General features: G+C 45.5%; 1 long non-coding RNA gene and 1 gene segment (V, D, J or C); both read right to left on the minus strand.

Moving 5' to 3' along the window:
• The window catches only part of LOC140479452 (uncharacterized), an 841377-nt gene that overhangs the window by 743945 nt on the left and 80405 nt on the right, over positions 1-17027 (minus strand). The gene's annotated exons all lie outside the window — the stretch shown is intronic.
• On the minus strand, positions 1185-16248 carry LOC140479451 (Ig kappa chain V region Mem5-like). The segment is given in 4 exon segments: positions 1185-2025; positions 15176-15207; positions 15694-15994; positions 16180-16248. Coding segments are annotated over 4 exon segments (711 nt in total).

Here is a 17027-nt window from a genome sequence, read left to right on the forward strand (position 1 = left end):
GGTGTCCATGTACACAGATCTTTGAAAGTTGCCTACCAGGTAAATAGTGCTGTGAAGAAGGCATATGTTGTACTGGGCTTTATTGGTAGAGGAATTGAGTTCCGGAGTCCTGAGGTCATGTTGCAGTTGCATAAGACTCTTGTGCGGCCTCATCTGGAGTATTGTGTGCAGTTTTATTCGCCATACTATAGGAAGGATGTAGAGGCATTGGAACGAGTGCAGAGGAGGTTTACCAGGATGTTGCCTGGTATGGTAGGAAGATCGTATGAGGAAAGGCTGAGGCACTTGGGACTTTTCTCATTGGAGAAAAAAAGGTTTAGGGGAGATTTGATAGAGGTGAACAAGATGATTAGAGGTTTAGATAGGGTTGACAGTGAGAACCTTTTTCCGCTCATGGAATCAGCTGTTACTAGGGGACACAGCTTTAAATTAAGGGGTGGTAGGTATAGGACAGATGTTAGGGGTAGATTTTTTACTCAGCGGGTTGTGAGTTCATGGAATGCCCTGCCAGTAGCAGTGGTGGACTCTCCCTCTTGATAGTCATTTAAGCGGGCATTGGACAAGCATATGGAGGTTAGTGTAGGTTAGGTCGGCTTCGGTCGGTGCAACATCAAGGGCCGAAGGGCCTGTACTGCGCTGTATTTTTCTATGTTCTATGTTCTATGTTCACTGAGTAACACACTCACACTCCATGCGACGGATAGGTGTCTCCCCAAATGTGGGTGTATTACTGAATGCTGTCTGTGGGTGTCTCTCTGCATAACACACCCACACTCAGAGAGACATCTACAGGCAGTATGAGGTTAAACACTCACACTCAGAGAGACACACTCAGCCAACAATGTCTGTGATTGGCTGAAGATTGTTTCAGGGGCTATCCAACAGAAGCAGAGATTGCACAGTTCGATCCCATCAGCTGGTCCTCGACCATCAGAGTGAAGAGGAAATACATCAGATTGTACTTATTGAGTCCTAACAATTTTCAGTTTCTGTTCTTTTTGGAATCTACATAAATTCCTGATTAAAGGGATCATTTGAAAATGACTGATACTTGTGAATTGAAATTGATTGACAGGCCAAGTAACCAATTGTGACAATGACCTGCTGAAATATAGCCAATCAACTCAGAGGTGCGGGGGGGGAGGAGGAGGTCAGTTATTTTCAAAGCACGCAGAGACAGAGACTGAACCTTCACTTTTATTCCCTTTTCCACATTCACATTGACAGAAAGAAACAACTGCAATTAACAGTCCAGAAAGAGGAAGCTGCTCAAATTCACAGCCACAATGGACCTTGAGGAAAACACTTGGAGAGATTTTCTCAATAACAAGAGAATCCTGTCCCTTTAATCAGTGATAAAACCTTAAATTGGAACTGGCAGCTGAGCAGGAAGGAGATCTGGTTTACTGAAGCAGAGACTTCTGAGGTTCACGTTGTTTTGTACAGCTGACATCAAAAGGCAATCCTGTCCCCAACTAAAACTCCCAGGACAAGGACGGTATGAGGTCTGACACAGTGTAAAGCTCTCTTGCCGCTACCCCAATGATCTGCTTTAACATCCAAACCTCAGAAGTGTCTCTGAGCCAGTCCCAAGATGGAAGAGAGTTGAAATTCAGTGTTGACAATGACCTTTGTCCTGCCAGCTCAGCCCTGTTCTATTTAAAGTTGTGTCTCCTCTGTGGACTGTCTCAAAACTCTACACACATTCTGATCTCCTGATGCTCTTGCTGAGGGGAGAGGGGAGGGTCACGTGGGTGAGGGCACAGGAGAAGCGAGCGTTGGACTCCCAGTCAGACCCAGTGAGGGTCAGCAGGCTGCTGACACTGTAGGTGCTGTCCGAAGCTCGCAGGTAGTTGCTGGTCTGAACCCCGTCCGAAATGACTGCACCGTCCTTCTTCCACTGCACCTCCAGCTCATCGGGATAGAAGTGATTGGCAAGGCACACCAGGGTGGCAGTGCCCTTGGCATTGACCTGCTCAGGGGAGGGGGGCAGCAGGGTCAGCTTGGGCTGAGAGTTGTCACGGCCTGAAAGACAAGAGAAACAAATTTAATCCCTGCCACTGGAAGGGAATTCAACCCTTCACTGTCCATACAATCTTTTTGAACATTTGTCGTCAATACAGAATAAACCCAACAAACGACCAGGCATTGTTCAAATTGCTTCTTGGGATGTGAGTGTCACTGGCAGGGCCAGTATTTATTACCCATCCCTAACTGCTCCAGAGAAAGTGATGGTGAAGCAGCAGAGAGAGAAGGGACAGTTTTGGACCATTGTTTATAAAATCAATGTGGACAGGTGGAAGGGCTGTCAATGGGGGAGCATTTTCGTGACAGTGATCAGAACTCAGTGAGATTGAGAGTAGGGATGCAAATGGAGAAACATGGAGCAAGTGTAAACCTTTTCATTTTACTCAACTGTGTGGTGTTTTGGTAAAAGTGGATCGGAACAAGCGGCATTGTGGGAAATCAGTGTCAAGACAATGGGAGTCCTCGAAGGACAAGACAGAGATTGTTCAGAATCTGTTCCCACAAAGAGTAAGGGTGGGACTTCCAGATCTAGACCAAATGAACAAGAGGATTGGGAGTCATGTACTGACTTGGATTGGGAACTGGTTGGCAGACAGGACAGAAAGAGTCAGTGTTTATCTGAATGACAGGTAATTACAACTTAGGGTGCCACAGGGGTCAGTCTTTGATACTCAGTTATTCATAAATTATAATAATACAATCATCGAGCCAGAGAGACCCAAAAGGCCCATCAGCCCATTGTGTCCATACTGGTCATAAAACAACAACCCAAAAATTCTCATCCATTTTACTAGCATCAGGGAATTAGATGCAGTATGTGTACAATAAAGAATTTGATATAGTTCTTCGGATTAAAGGGATCAAAGAATTTGGGGAGAAAGCAGGAACAGGGGACAGTGTTGGATGATCAGCCATGATCATATTGAATGGTGGAGCAGGTTTGGGGCCCGAATGGCCGACTGCTGCTCCTGGTTTGGATGTTTCTATCTCTTTCTCAGATAATGAAGGAATGTCTCTTGTCAATTTGAAGCTGCAAGTCAAATGTTTGGGAAGGTGGAAGATGTGGCCATGGTGATTAATGCGGGTCAGTAAGGTGGTAAGAAGACACATGGGATAAACTGTTCTTCATTTTCGCTTGATGGATTGAGGGCATTGCTGGATTGGCAGCATTTATTGCCCATCCCTAATCACCCAGAGGGCAGTTTAGAGTCAACCACATTACTGTGGGTCTGGGGTCACATGGTAACGATGGCATTTTCCTTCCCTAAAGGACATCAGGGAATCAGATGGCTTTTTCCTGACAATCAACGATGGTTTCATGGTCGCCATTACACTCTAAATTGCAGACTTTTTTGATTGAATTTGAATGCCACCATCTGCTGGATTCTAACCCTGGTCCCCAGAACATTATCTGGATCTCTGGATTAACAGTTCAGCGATAATACCATTAGGCCATCACCTCCCTTATCTCATTATTGGTTGACAGCGAAAGCAAGGAGTTTGTTTATTCTGGAACTGTATAAAACCCCAGTTAGAGCACAGTGAGAGAACAGTGTATGGTTCTGGTCACCACATTACAGGAAGGATGGGATTCCATTAGAGATGGGGACAAATGAGGAGTTTGTCTGGAATGGGGACTTTGAGCTTTGAGGAATGATTGGTTTGGCTGGGAGTGTTTTCTTTGGAACAGAGGAGGCTGACGGGAGATTTGATTGTGGTGTGTAAAATGATGAGGGGCCTGGACAGAGTGGGTGGGAAGGACTGATTTCCACCAGCACAGAGGGCAATAACCATGGGGAGAGATTGAAATCAGTTGGGGGCAGGATTAGAGGGGCGTTGAGGATATTTGTTTTCACCCAGAGGCCGGTGGGATGTGGGACTCACTGCCTGAAAGGGTGGGAGAGGCAGAAACACTCATCACATTGAGAAAACACCTGGATATTCACTTCAAACAGTGAAACCTCAGGAGTTATGGAGCAAGAGCTGGAAAGTGGGATGGAGCTCGATACCTCTTTAACAAACATCCGATCACCCACAGATCAGGAGAGCTTTATCTGAGAACATTGGAGCAGAATCGGATCCACACACTTCGGGAACGAGTCACATTGGGGTTTCTGTGTAGAATGTCAGCGAGAAGGGGACATGAAAAGTCCTTGGTTGGTAGGATTAGGGAAAACCCAAAGGCTTTCTAGCGGTATGTCAGGAATAAAAGGATGACTAGGGTAGGTATCGGTCCAGTCAAGTATAGTAGTGGGAAGTTGTGTGTGGAGGTGGAGGAGATTGGAGAAACACTAAATCAATACTTTTCGTCAGTATTCACTCAGGAACAGGACACTGTTGTTGATGTGAATATTGAGTCACAAGTGATTAGAATGGATGGCCTTGAGGTACGTAGGGAAGACGTCTGGGGAATACTGGAAACGATGAAAATAGATAAGTCCCCTGGGCCTGATGGCATTTATCCTAGGATCCTCCGGGAAGCTAGGGAGGAGATAGCGGAGCCATTGGCCTTGATTTTTATGTCGTCGTTGTCTATGGGAATAGTGCCAGAAGACTGGAGGATAGCGAATGTGGTCCCCTTGTTCAAGAAGGGGAGCAGGGATCGCCCGAGTAACTATAGGCCAGTGAGTTTCAATTCTGTTGTGGGCGAAGTCTTAGAGAGAATTGTAAGGGATAGGATTTATGAACATCTGGATAGGAATAATGTGATCAAGGATAGTCAGCATGGTTTTGTGAAGGGCAGGTCGTGCCTCACAAACCTTATTGAATTCTTTGAGAAAGTGACCAAGGAAGTGGACGAGGGTAAAGCAGTACATGTGGTGTATATGGATTTTAGCAAGGCGTTCGATAAGGTACCCCATGGAAGGCTAATGCAAAAACTATGGATATATGGCATTGAGGGTGCATTAGAGGTTTGGATTAGGAATTGGCTGGCTGGAAGGAGATAGAGGCTAGTAGTTGATGGCATAGCGCAGTTACGAGCGGTGTTCCACAAGGATCTGTTTTGGGAGCATTGCTGTTTGTCATTTTTATAAATGACCTGGAGGAGGGGCTTGAAGGCTGGGTGAGCAAGTTTGCGGATGACACGAAAGTCGGTGGAGTTGTGGACAGCGAAGAAGGATGTGGCAGGTTACAGCGCAATATAGATAAGTTGCAGAGCTGGGCAGTAAGGTGGCAAATGGAATTCAATGTAGCTAAGTGTGAAGTCATTCACTTTGGTAGGAGTAACAAGAAGATGGATTACTGGGCTAATGGTAGACTACTTGGTAGTGTGGATGAGCAGAAGGATCTTGGTGTCCATGTACACAGATCTTTGAAAGTTGCCACCCAGGTAAATAGTGCTGTGAAGAAGGCATATGGTGTACTGGGCTTTATTGGTAGGGGAAATGAGTTCCGGAGTCCTGAGGTCATGTTGCAGTTGTATAGGACTCTGGTGCAGCCTCATCTGGAGTATTGTGTGCAGTTTTGGTCGCCATACTACAGGAAGGATGTGGAGGCATTGGAACGAGTGCAGAGGAGGTTTACCATACTGTTGCCTGGCATGGTAGGAAGATCGTATGAGGAAAGGCTGAGGCACTTGGGACTTTTCTCATTGGAAAAAAGATGGTTTAAGGGAGATTTGATAGAGGTGTACAAGATGATTAGAGGTTTAGATAGGGTTGACAATGAGAACCTTTTTCCTCGGATGGAATCAGCTGTTACTAGGGGACACAGCTTTAAATTAAGGGGTGGTAGGTATAGGACAGATGTTAGGGGTAGATTTTTTACTCAGGGGTTTGTGAGTTTATGGAATGCGCTGCCAGTAGCAGTGGTGGACTCTCCCTCTTTATGGTCATTTAAGCGGGCATTGGACAAGCATATGGAGGTTATTGGGCTAGTGTAGGTTAGGTAGGCTTCGGTCGGCACAACATCGAGGGCCGAAGGGCCTGTACTGCGCTGTATTTTTCTATGTTCTATGTTCTATGTTCTATGTTCCAGATTACATTTCAAACCTTACTGCACAGTGCTGGGCTGAGGGCAAGGGTGAGACTGCAAAGAGTCCCAGTGTCCTTTGGGTCACTGCTCCTCATGACCCCATGCCCCCGGAAGGTGAGAGTGCACAGACAATGGGTGAATATCCGGATCAGGAGACTTCAACCTTAAATAAAGACTTGTATTTGTGTCGCACCTGTCCCCAACTCAAGATGTCCCAATGGATCTTTCCAGCAGACTGTGCACAGCGAGATCCCAAACACAGTATGATAAATAGCAGAGAAATAGATTTTCAGTGATTTTGATTGGGGGATAAATATTGATCAAAGACACCAGGGGGATCTGCCTGCTCTTCATCCAACAGTGCCATGGAATGGCATCTTTCACAACTGAAAGACTGCCAGTTCATCCAAAAAAAAAGAATAGTTCACTGAAAGTGAAGTTGCAGATCGGTGGGGGGAGGAGGGGGGTGGGGGAGGTGGGGGGTAGTGACAAAGTCATTTGGTTTGCTTTCCTTTATTGGTCAGTCCATTAGTATTGGAGTTGGGAGCTGTTGCGGCTGTACAGGACGTTGGTGAGGGCACTTTTGCAAAAATTCTGTGTGCAATTCTGGTCTCCCTGCTGTAGGGAAAATGTTGTGAAACTTAAAATGGTTCAGAAAAGATTTACAAGGATGCTGCCAAGGTTGGAGGGTTTGAGCTATCGGGATAGGCTGAATATGCTGACGCTGTTTTCCCTGGATCATTGCAGGTTGATGGGTGACCGTATAGAGGTTTATAAAATCATGAGGGGTACAGATAGGGTGAATAGAGAAGATCTTTTCTCCAGAGTGGGGGAGTCCAGAACTGGAGGGCATAAGCTGAAGGTGACAGGGGAAAGATTTAAAAGGGACCTAAGGGGCAACGTTTTCATTCAGAGGGTGTTAAATGTGTGGAATGAGCTGCCAGAAGAAGTGGTGAAGGCTGGTACAATTACAACATTTAAAAGGCATGGGTATATTAATAGGAAGAGTTTAGAGGGATATGGGCATCAATCCAGCCCTTAACATTTCAGGCTCTTCCAAAGACATTTACAGACAGTTTTGTTTGACAAGCAGTCACAGTTGCAACGTCAGGAACGTGGCAGCCAGTTTCTACACAGTAAGATCCAACTGGAAGCAAGGAGATCAAAAAGCATTAATGATGTTGGATTAATGATAAATATTGGCCTGATTAGATTCCCTACAGTGTGGAAATAGTAGTTCAGCCTGACAATCCACATCAACCCTCCGAACAGCAGCCCAATGAGAAACCTTCCGTACATTTACTCCTGACTATTTCACCTAACACTATAGGGAACTTAGAACGGCCAATTCACCTGACCTGCACATCTTTGGACAGTGGGAGTAAACCAGAGCACATGGGGGAAACCCACACAGACACAGGGAGAATGTGCAAACACCATACAGACAGTTTCCCAAGGACAGGAATTAAACCCGGGTCCTTGGTGCTATGAGGTAGCAGTGCTACCCACTGAGCCACCATGCCTGAAGTCAACCCAACGATAAAGTAATTTGGTTCACTTGGATAGAAAATGAGAAAACAGAAGGTGAAGGAGAAAGTACGATTGCTGGTTAGCGATGGGATTGATTGTTACCAGAAAATAAAAGATAGGGACGGATTTTTTCAATATCAAAGGAAGTAAAGAAGTGCAGAGAAAATCAATAACAGAACAAACTTAAAGATTTTGCAACTAAATGCACAAAACATTCTGAATAAGGTAGACAAAGTTATGCCATAAATCGAGGTAAATTGAGTGTCCAAGGAATTTAAACTAGTTAAAGTGGAAAAGGGCTCAGGAGAGGTTATTCAAGTTTCTAGAAGACGTACGAGGACAGAGAGTACAGAAAGGAACAAGAATCGAACATCAAGCCCAGCAGATAAGAGGACAATAATGAGAAGGAGGGCAGTCAATGCAGGACTGAGGGTGTTGTACTTAAATACACACAGTATACACAATGAGCTGATAGTGCAGATTGAAACTGGCAGGAACGATGTTGTGGGTATCACAGAGACATAGCTGTAAGGGGAACCCGGCTGGGCACTAAATATCCAAGGATACATGTCCTATCAAAAGGACAGGTAGGTGGTCAGAGGGGGAAGAATTGCCTTGTTAGTGTGAAATAAAATTCAATCAATAGCAAGAAGTGATAGAGAGTCAGAAGGTATAGAATCTGTGTGCGTAGAGTTCAGGAACCGCAATAAAGAATCTGATGCAGGTTATGTCCAGTTCTGCAAACAGTAATCAGGGTGTGGGGAATAAAATCAATCAGGATACAGAAAAGTCATGAACTAAATGTCAGGGTAGACCTCAATGGATGGGTGGACTGGGTAGTGCGTCTAAAGAAAAGGATTTCAAGGAATATCTACGAGATTGTTTTTGGAGCATCTTGTGGTTGAGCCACTATGGAACAGGCAGGTCTGGATTCAGTGATGTTTAATGAGGTAAACTTGGGTAGTGAGTTTAAGGTGAAAGTATTTCTGAAGATAAGGGACCATAATATGATGGAATTCCCCCTGTCGCTTGAGAGGGAGAAGCGACAATCAGATTGAACAGTATTTCAGTTGAGTAAAGGGAACTACAAAGACATGAGGAAGGAGCTGGCCAGGGTTGATTGGAAGGGGAGCCGAGCAGGTAAGATGGTGGGGCAGCAAACAGCAGAGTTTCTGGGAGTCATTCAGGAAGTAGAGTAGGAATTCATCCCAAAAAAGAAAAAAAAGACATACTCAGGGGAGGACAAGGCAATCACGGCTGATGAGGGAGGTCTAGGACAGCATAAAAGCAAAAGAAAAGGCATCCAATGTGGTGGAGAATAGTGGGAAGTCAGAGAAATAGGAAGTCTTTAAAAACCGATAGAGGATAACGAAAAAAGCATTAAGGGTGGAGAAGGTGAAATGTGCGTGTATGCTCGCCAGTAATACAAAAGAAGATTGCAAGAATTTTAGCAGATATATAAAAAGGAAGAGTGAGGCAAAAATAGACATTGGATCACTGGAAAGTGAGGTTGGAGAAAGAATAGTAGGAAATGATGGAATAGCCGAGGAATTGAATCGGTACTTTGCATCAGTCTGCACCATGAAAAACACCAGCAGCATTCCAGTACTTCAAGATTGTCAGGGGGCAGAGGGGAGTGTAGTGTCCATCACTAAGGAGGAGGTACTGGGGAAGCTGAAAGGTCTGAATATGATAACTCACCCAGACTGGATGAACTACACCCGTGTGTTCTGAAGGAGATCACTGAGGAGAGTGTGGAGGCATTGGTGATGATCTTTAAGGAATCAATGGTTTCAGGGTGTGGAGGTGGAGATTTGGTGGGGGTAAGGGATAAGAAAATGGCTCACATACCAACCCTGTTTAAGAAGGGAGGGAGGTAGAAGATGGTACATTATAGGCCACTTAGCCTGGACTCAGTTGTTGGTAAGATTTTAGAATTCAATTTCGGGATAAAATTGCAGAGGACTTGGAAGTGCAATGTTAAAATAGGGCTGAGACAACACGTTTTCATCAAGGGGAGGTCATGCCTGGCAAATCTGTTAGAATTCTTTGAGGAGGCAATGAGCCAGTCAGATAAAGGAGAGTCCGAGGAAGTAATGTTCTTGGATTTCCAGAAGGCATTTCACGTGGGATAAGCACCCATAGTGTTAGGGGCAATGTACTGGCATGGACTGAGGACTGGGACTGGCAGGTTGGTATAAAGCAGAGAGTAAGGAAAGATGTCAGCTGGTGACGAGTAGAGTTCTGCATGCATCAATGTTGGGAACATAACTATTCACGTTATACATTAACAATCTGGATGAAGGAAGTGAAGACATTGTTGCTAAGTTTGCAGGTGACATGAGATAGGTGGAGGGACAGGTAGTGTTGAGGAAGTGGGAAGGCTGAAAAAGGTCCTGGAGAGGCTCTGGGAGCTGGCAAAGAAGGGGAAGATAGAATACAATGTGTTACAGTGTAAGGGCATGCACTGTGGAAGGAAGAAGAGATGCAAAGACTGTTTGCTAAATGCGGAAAGCCTTTGGAAATCTAAAGCAGAAACCTCATTCAGGTTTCTCTTCAGGTTAACAGGCAGGTCCAGTTTGTGCTTGGGAAGGCAAATGAAATGCTAGCATTCATTTCAATAGGACTAGAATACAAGAACAGAGATGCACTGCTGAGGTTGTGTAAGGTTCTGGTCAGACTGCATTTGCCATACTGTGGGCATTTTCGGACACATGTTCTAAGAAACAATGTGCTGGCATTGGAGGGGTTTACAAGAATGATCCTGGGGATGAAGGGCTTGTCATATGAGGCGTGTTTGAGGACTCTGGGTCTGTACTCAATGGACTTTAGAAGGATGAAGAGGGATCTTATTGAAATTTACTGAATTCTGATAGGTTTGGATAGAGTGGATGGGGAGAAGATGTTTCCAAAAACAGGAGAGACTCGGTAACCAAGGCACAGCCGCAGAATGAAGGGCCGACTCTTTAGAGCTGAGATGAGGAGGAATTTCTTCAGCCAGAGGGTGGCGAATCTGTGGAACTCATTGTTACAGAGGGCAGTGGAGGCCAAGTCACTGAGTGTATTTAAGACAGAGAGAGATAGGTTCGTGATTGTTAAGGGGATGGAAAGTTCCTGTGGAGCAGTCAGAAGAATGGGGGTGAGAAGCATATCTGCCAAGATCAAATGGCAGAGCAGATTCAATGGGCTGAATTGCTGTTTTCTGCTCCTATTTCTTAAAGTCTTCTGGAGAGTTTCCCCAAAACCCTTGAACACTGAACCCACTGGACTGTGAGCCCTGCTGTAGCTGTTTCCTATCAGAACATTGTCAACAGATAACCAAAGAGTGGAGAGAGTGTGCATTTAGGTGGGAAATTCAGAATGCTTCCCAGCTCCTAGAATGCGATGAGAGCAGGAAGTATGTTCAGTGACAGCAGTTGGAGCTCCGGGTTCTGGAGCTTGAGCAGCAGCTGGTGTCAGTGCGGAGAGTCCGTGAGGCTGAGAGCTCCGTGGAGAGAACGTTTCTAGATGTGGTCACTCTGCAGCTTCAGAGTATGCAGGGAAATCGGGAATGGGGGAGCAGCAGACAGTCCAAAAGGACCAGGTAGCTAGTACAGGAATCCCCTCAGTGCATCCCACTCTCCAACCAGGATTCAGTTCAAACTCCTGATGAGAATGATGGTTCATCCAGGGAGTGCAGCCAGAGCCAAGTCCCTGGCACCACGGTGGGGGGTTCAGCTGTACAGGGGGGCACAGGTCGGCCTGGAAGAGCGATACTGAGATGAAATTCGAGAGTGAGGACAATCGATAGGTGTTTATGCAGCTGCAGATGGGAATCCAGGATGGTGTGTTGTCTCCCTGGTGCCAGGGTCAAGGATGTCACTGAGCGGCTGCAGAGCACCCTGAGGGGAGACGGGGAACAGGCAGCAGTCGTAGACCACATTGGTCCCAGTGGTGGATGGAAAAAAAGGAACATGGACCTGCAGTCAGAAGTTCGGGAGCTCTGGAGGGAATAAGCAGCAGGAACTCAAAAGTAGGAATCTCCGGATTACTCCCAGTGCCGCACGCAGGTGAGAATAGAATCAGGAGGTGAACACAGGTGACTGTGAGGCTGGAAAGAGGATCCCTGAGGGACTGCATTAGACTCTTGTGAGGTGGTTTACTAGTGCTATTAGAGAGGGTTTAAACTAACTTGGCAGAGCTGTGGGAGCCAGGAGGGAATGTCAGAGAGGACCACAAAAGAACACAGAATCCTCAGTGCAGTCAATAAGGCACCTCCCAGTGGGAAGGATGTGGAGGAATACAAATGCATGAATTTTCAGAGACCTGGAAATATGATAGAGTTGTTATAAATGGGCGAGGGGTGGTCTTTAGTTTCTGAATATAGACTGGGATAGTAGCAGTGTAATGGGCAGGGAGAGCCCAGAATTGTGAGAGTGTGTTCAGGTGAATTTTCAGGTGGTATCGGTGGCTCAGTGGTGGCTCAGGTGGGGCAGCACGGTGGCTCAGTGGTTTGTACTGCAGCCACACAGTGCTAGGGTCATAGGTTCGATTCCAGCCTTGGATGATTGTCTGTGTGGAGTTTTCACATTCTCCCTGTGTCTGCATGGGTTTCCTTTGGGTGTTCTGGTTTCCTCCCACGGTCCAAAGATGTGCAGGTCAGGTGAATTAGCCATGCTAAATTGCCCATAGTGTTAGATGCATTACTGACAGGGAAATGGGTCTGGGTGGGTTACTCTTCGGAGGATCGGTGTGGACTTGTTGGGCCGAAGGGCCTGTTTCCACACTGTAGAAACTCTAATCTAATTATTGGCAGTGAAGAAGGCTGTCTAAGAATACAATGGAATCTTGACCAACTGGACCAGTGGGCTGAGGAATGGCAGATGGAGGTTAATTCAGATAAATGTGAGTGCTGTATTTTGGTAAGACACAAGAGATGGGTGAGATCCCAAACAAATATTTCAGGTCAGTATTTGTTGTGGAGAAAGCTGGGGAATTTGGAAAAATAGTGATGTCTTGAAAAGAGATCACACACAAAAGAGGAGACGGTCAAGATCTGAAAACACATAAAGGTAGTAGATAAACCCTAGGACCTGATCATGTGTATCCCAGAACATTGTGGGAAACTGGGCAAGAGACTGCTGGGCCCCTTGCTGAGAAATGTGTCTCACCGACAACCATGGGTAAGGTGCTGGAGAACCAGAGAGGTTGGCTAATGTTATGCCATTTTTTAAGAAAGATGGTAAGGAAAAGCCAGGGGAACTATAGACCAGTGAGCCTGATGTCAATGCTGGGTAAGATGTTGGAGTGGATTCTGTGGGATAGGATTTACATTCTTTGGATAATCTATGTGGTTTCATGCATAGGAAATCATGTCTCCTGAATTTGATTGAGGAGGTGACAACGAAGATTGATAAAGACAGAACAGTAGAAATAGTCTGTATGGACTTCAGTAAAGTTTTTGACAAGGTTCCACATGATAGACTGGTTAGTAAGGTTAGACCACATGGGATCCAGGGGGAGTGAGCCATTGGGATAAAAGAAAAATTAGATTGAAGAGAGGACACAGAGAGTGGTGGGAAAAGGTTGCTTTTCAGACTGGAGATCTGTGAATAGTTGTGTGCCACTAATATTGGTGCTGGGTTCACTACTTTTATCATTTAAAGAAATGATTTGGATGTGAATATAGGAGTTACAGTAAATTTGTAGATGATATCAAAATTGGTGAGATAGTGGATAGTAAAGAAATTCATCTCAGGGTACAGCGGGACCTTCATCAGATGGGGCAATGGGCAGAGGTGTGCCAAATGGAGTTCAGTTTAGATAACTGTAGGATGTTGCATTTTGGAAAGGCAACCCAGGGCAGAACGTATACAGTGGTAGGGCCGGGTGTTGCTGAACAAAGAGACCTCAGAGTGAAGATGCAAGTGCGTTATTACTTGAAAGTGTGGTCACAGGTAGACAGGGTGATAAAGAAGTTGATGTGTACACTTGCCTTTATTGGTCACTGCTTTGAGTATAGGAGTTGGGATATCATGTTGCAGCTATACAGGAGATTAGTGATGCCACTTTGGAAATAGTATGAACAATCATGATCACCTCGCAAGAGTAAGGATGCTGTTAAACTTAAAAAGCTGCAGAAAATACTTACAAGAACATGGCCAGGAATTTGAGGGTTTGAGCTATAGGGAAAGGCTGAAGAAACTTGGCCTATTTTTCATGCAGCATCTAAGGCCTAGGGGTGACCTTATAGATGTTTATACAATCATGAGGGGCATGGACAGGGTTATATCCAAGGCCTTTTCCTTGGGAAAGGGAGTCCAAACAAGATGGCATAGATTTAAGGTGAGAGGCAAAATATTCAAAAGGGACCTGAGGGGCAACTTGTCACACAGAGGGTGGTGTGTGTCTGGATCGAGCTGCCAGAGAAAGTCTTGGAGGCAGATACTATTACAGCATTTAAAACGCATTGGGATGGGTACATGAATAGGGAGGGTTTTGAGGGATGGAAGCCAAATGCTGGTTAATACGATGAGGTCAGTTTAGGATATCTGGTTATCATGGACAAGTTGAACTGAAAGGTCTGTTGACTCCATGACTATGAGAGGCTGGAAAAGTTGAGACTTTGTATTCTGACGCATAAGAGTCTGAGAAGTGAACTTATAGATGTTTATAAAATCATGAGGGCCATAGCAAATGTGAATAATTCAGGAAGGAGGTGAAGTTTTGTAGAAATGGCAAAAAGATTCCTGAAGATCATTCCAGGGATGAGGAACATCAGTTATACAGATTGATTGGAGAATTTGGGACTGTCTTCTTAGGAGGAGGCTGAGAGGAGATTTGTTTGAGGAATTAAAACCAGGAGGGGCCTGGACAGAGTAAATAGGGAGAAAATGTTTCCAAATTGAGAAAGGATTGTGACTGAGAGACCACAGATTGAAAGTAATTAGTGAAAGTAACAAAAGTGAGATGGGGAACAACATGTTCAGCCAGTGAGTTGGTTAAGGTGTGGAATGCACTGCCGGACAGTGGGGTGGAGGCAGCTTCAATTGAAACATTCCGAAGGGAATGAGACTGTTATTTGAAAAGGAACAATGTCCAGGGTGACAGGGAGAAGGCAGGAGAATGACACTCTGTAAATTGCTCATTCAGCGAATCAGTACAGACAGGATGGGTGGAATGGCCTCCTTGTGCACAGTAACAATTCTGCGATTGTGTGATTGAGCAGAGTTAACGCTGGGGGAGGTGGGAGCTCGGTGTCTCACTGTGCTGCTGCTGCTGCTGCTGCTGAGGTCAGTGAGATCAGAGACTGGGACAGGGAGCCAGAGCTCACATCAAACTCTGCCCGTGTCTGTCACACTGAGACTGACAGGAGGATACTCACTGATTTCACTCCATGCTGCAGGAATGGGACCACAGGCTGCAAATGGACAGATCTCCTCCACACGGTGAGTAAAACTGACTGACTTATATCTTGCTGTTTAAAGGGGGTAATGGAACTAAAGAAATACAACTGGACACCCTGTTAGACACAGTGCTCCTCAATTAACCATTTCATTCACTGCAGCTCCCCACTAACACCTTCAACAATTCAGCAACTGTATTTTAGAAAGTGTGTTTCAGTATTGTCAGGGTTAATAACGGAGGATTGAGATTTACTTACTCAGTCTGAGCTTGGTTCCTTTACCGAATGTGAACCACAGTGAGAGCTCCCAGTGCAGAGGCTGTACAAAAATCTCTCTTCTCTGCTTCCCCCCGTCACTCTCAACCTCTCCCTGTCTCCCAGTCTCTCGTTCACTCTCAAATTCTTTCTGCCCCTCTCTGTCTCTCTCTCATTCATGTGTCTTTCTGTCTCTGTCTCTCTCTGTGTCCAGCTGGGCTTGGGAGCTTTATGAAATTTATTTTTCGATATTAAATCTTCACGCGTGGCCATAGAGTGTAAGAGGGAAACTTGAGGCCTTCAAGTGAGTGGTGGACAGCACAGGGACTGGAGTGTGTCGTGGACAGTGACAATCCCAGCATGGGGTAATTTGTTCAGTTTCATTTATATCTAATTGTGGACGTGTCAGTTCAGACTGTGTGCCCATTATTATACATTTTATATAACTGATTCATGTGTCAGGGCACGAGGTGGTGCTGTGTGTCTTGAGGTTTTTGTATGGCTTTGTATCACTGTGTAGAATGGAGCTGCTATAGTAGTGGTTCTGACAATAATAGTCAGCGACATCCTCATTCTGAACGTTGCTGATTGTCAGGGTGAAACTGGTCCCTGATCCACTGCCGGTGAATCGATCAGAGACTCCTGTGAATCGATTTGTTGCATAATAGATCAGGAGAGAGGGTTTCTGACCTTCTCGCTGCTGGTACCAAGCAAGGTAGTTGCTAATACTTTGACTGGCCGTACAGGTGATGGTTGCAGTCTGGCCCAGTCCCACTGACAGCACCGGGGGAGACTGGGTCATGGTGAAGTCCCCATTGATACCTGAGGGGTCAGAGAGAAACACAGTGAAGTCAGAACTGACACAGAAAGAGCCAGTCAAATGAGAGATTGTCGGAGACACTGAGCATTGCTCTTGTTTCAATATTTTCCCTTCAATCACAAGTCAGTGGAATTGGAGTGAAATGAAGAGCAGCTAAAGACTCAAGTATAAGGAGAGAGTTTTGTACCTGCGACACAGAATGCCAGGGGCCAGATCAGCTGGATGTGTGAAATCATGGTGTGTGCTCCTGTCCCTGTGCCTGGTTCCTGATAAAGTCTCCCTTCACTGGGCGCTGCTTTATAAAGCTGCAGCCTGTGAGAGTCTGACTGGGTGCTCCTCAGTATGTAAATGGCATCAGGCAGAGAGAGCCACGTCAGCCCCTCACACTTCCTCTTCTCTCTCTCTCTCTCTCTCTCTCTCTCTCTCATCCTTCCTTTTCATAATTCCTTTCTCCCTTTTCCCTTTTTTCTCTTTCTCATCTTTCTGTTGTATGTATTCATGTTATTCGTTTACTTTCTCCCTCTCTTTCTATTTCCGTCTCCGTCTCTGTCCTCTCCCAATTATATAACCATTTATATCTTTCCCTTTTTCCATGTATGTTTGACACTCTGTTTATCTCCCTTTCCTTCTGTGTTGGTTGGTCTCTCTCTCTCTCTCTCTCTCTCTCCCTCTCTCTCTCTCTCTCTCTCTCTCTCTCTCTCTCTCTCTCTCTCTCTCATTTTTCTTCTGTTTCTCTCTCAATCAGAAGTTCAATGACGTGATAGCATTTAATAAGTCTGTACTGGTCATCAATGCTCCAGCAACATCAATCCCAGCTTGCCATTGAGGGAGAGGATCAGCCATGGTCATATTGAATAACAGAGCAGACTCACAGGGCCAATCCCTAACCCTAACCCTAACCCTAACCCTAACCCTACTCCTGCTCTCTGTTTCTATCTCTGTATGTCTGTGTAATCTCTAATCTCTGCCCCTGGATATTGATCCCTCTATTCATGGAAAAAGTTGCCTTCCTGTCCACTCTATCCCTGCCCCTCA

Source organism: Chiloscyllium punctatum, chromosome 7, assembly GCF_047496795.1.
Source record: "Chiloscyllium punctatum isolate Juve2018m chromosome 7, sChiPun1.3, whole genome shotgun sequence".
NCBI classification, from domain to species: Eukaryota; Metazoa; Chordata; class Chondrichthyes; order Orectolobiformes; family Hemiscylliidae; genus Chiloscyllium; species Chiloscyllium punctatum.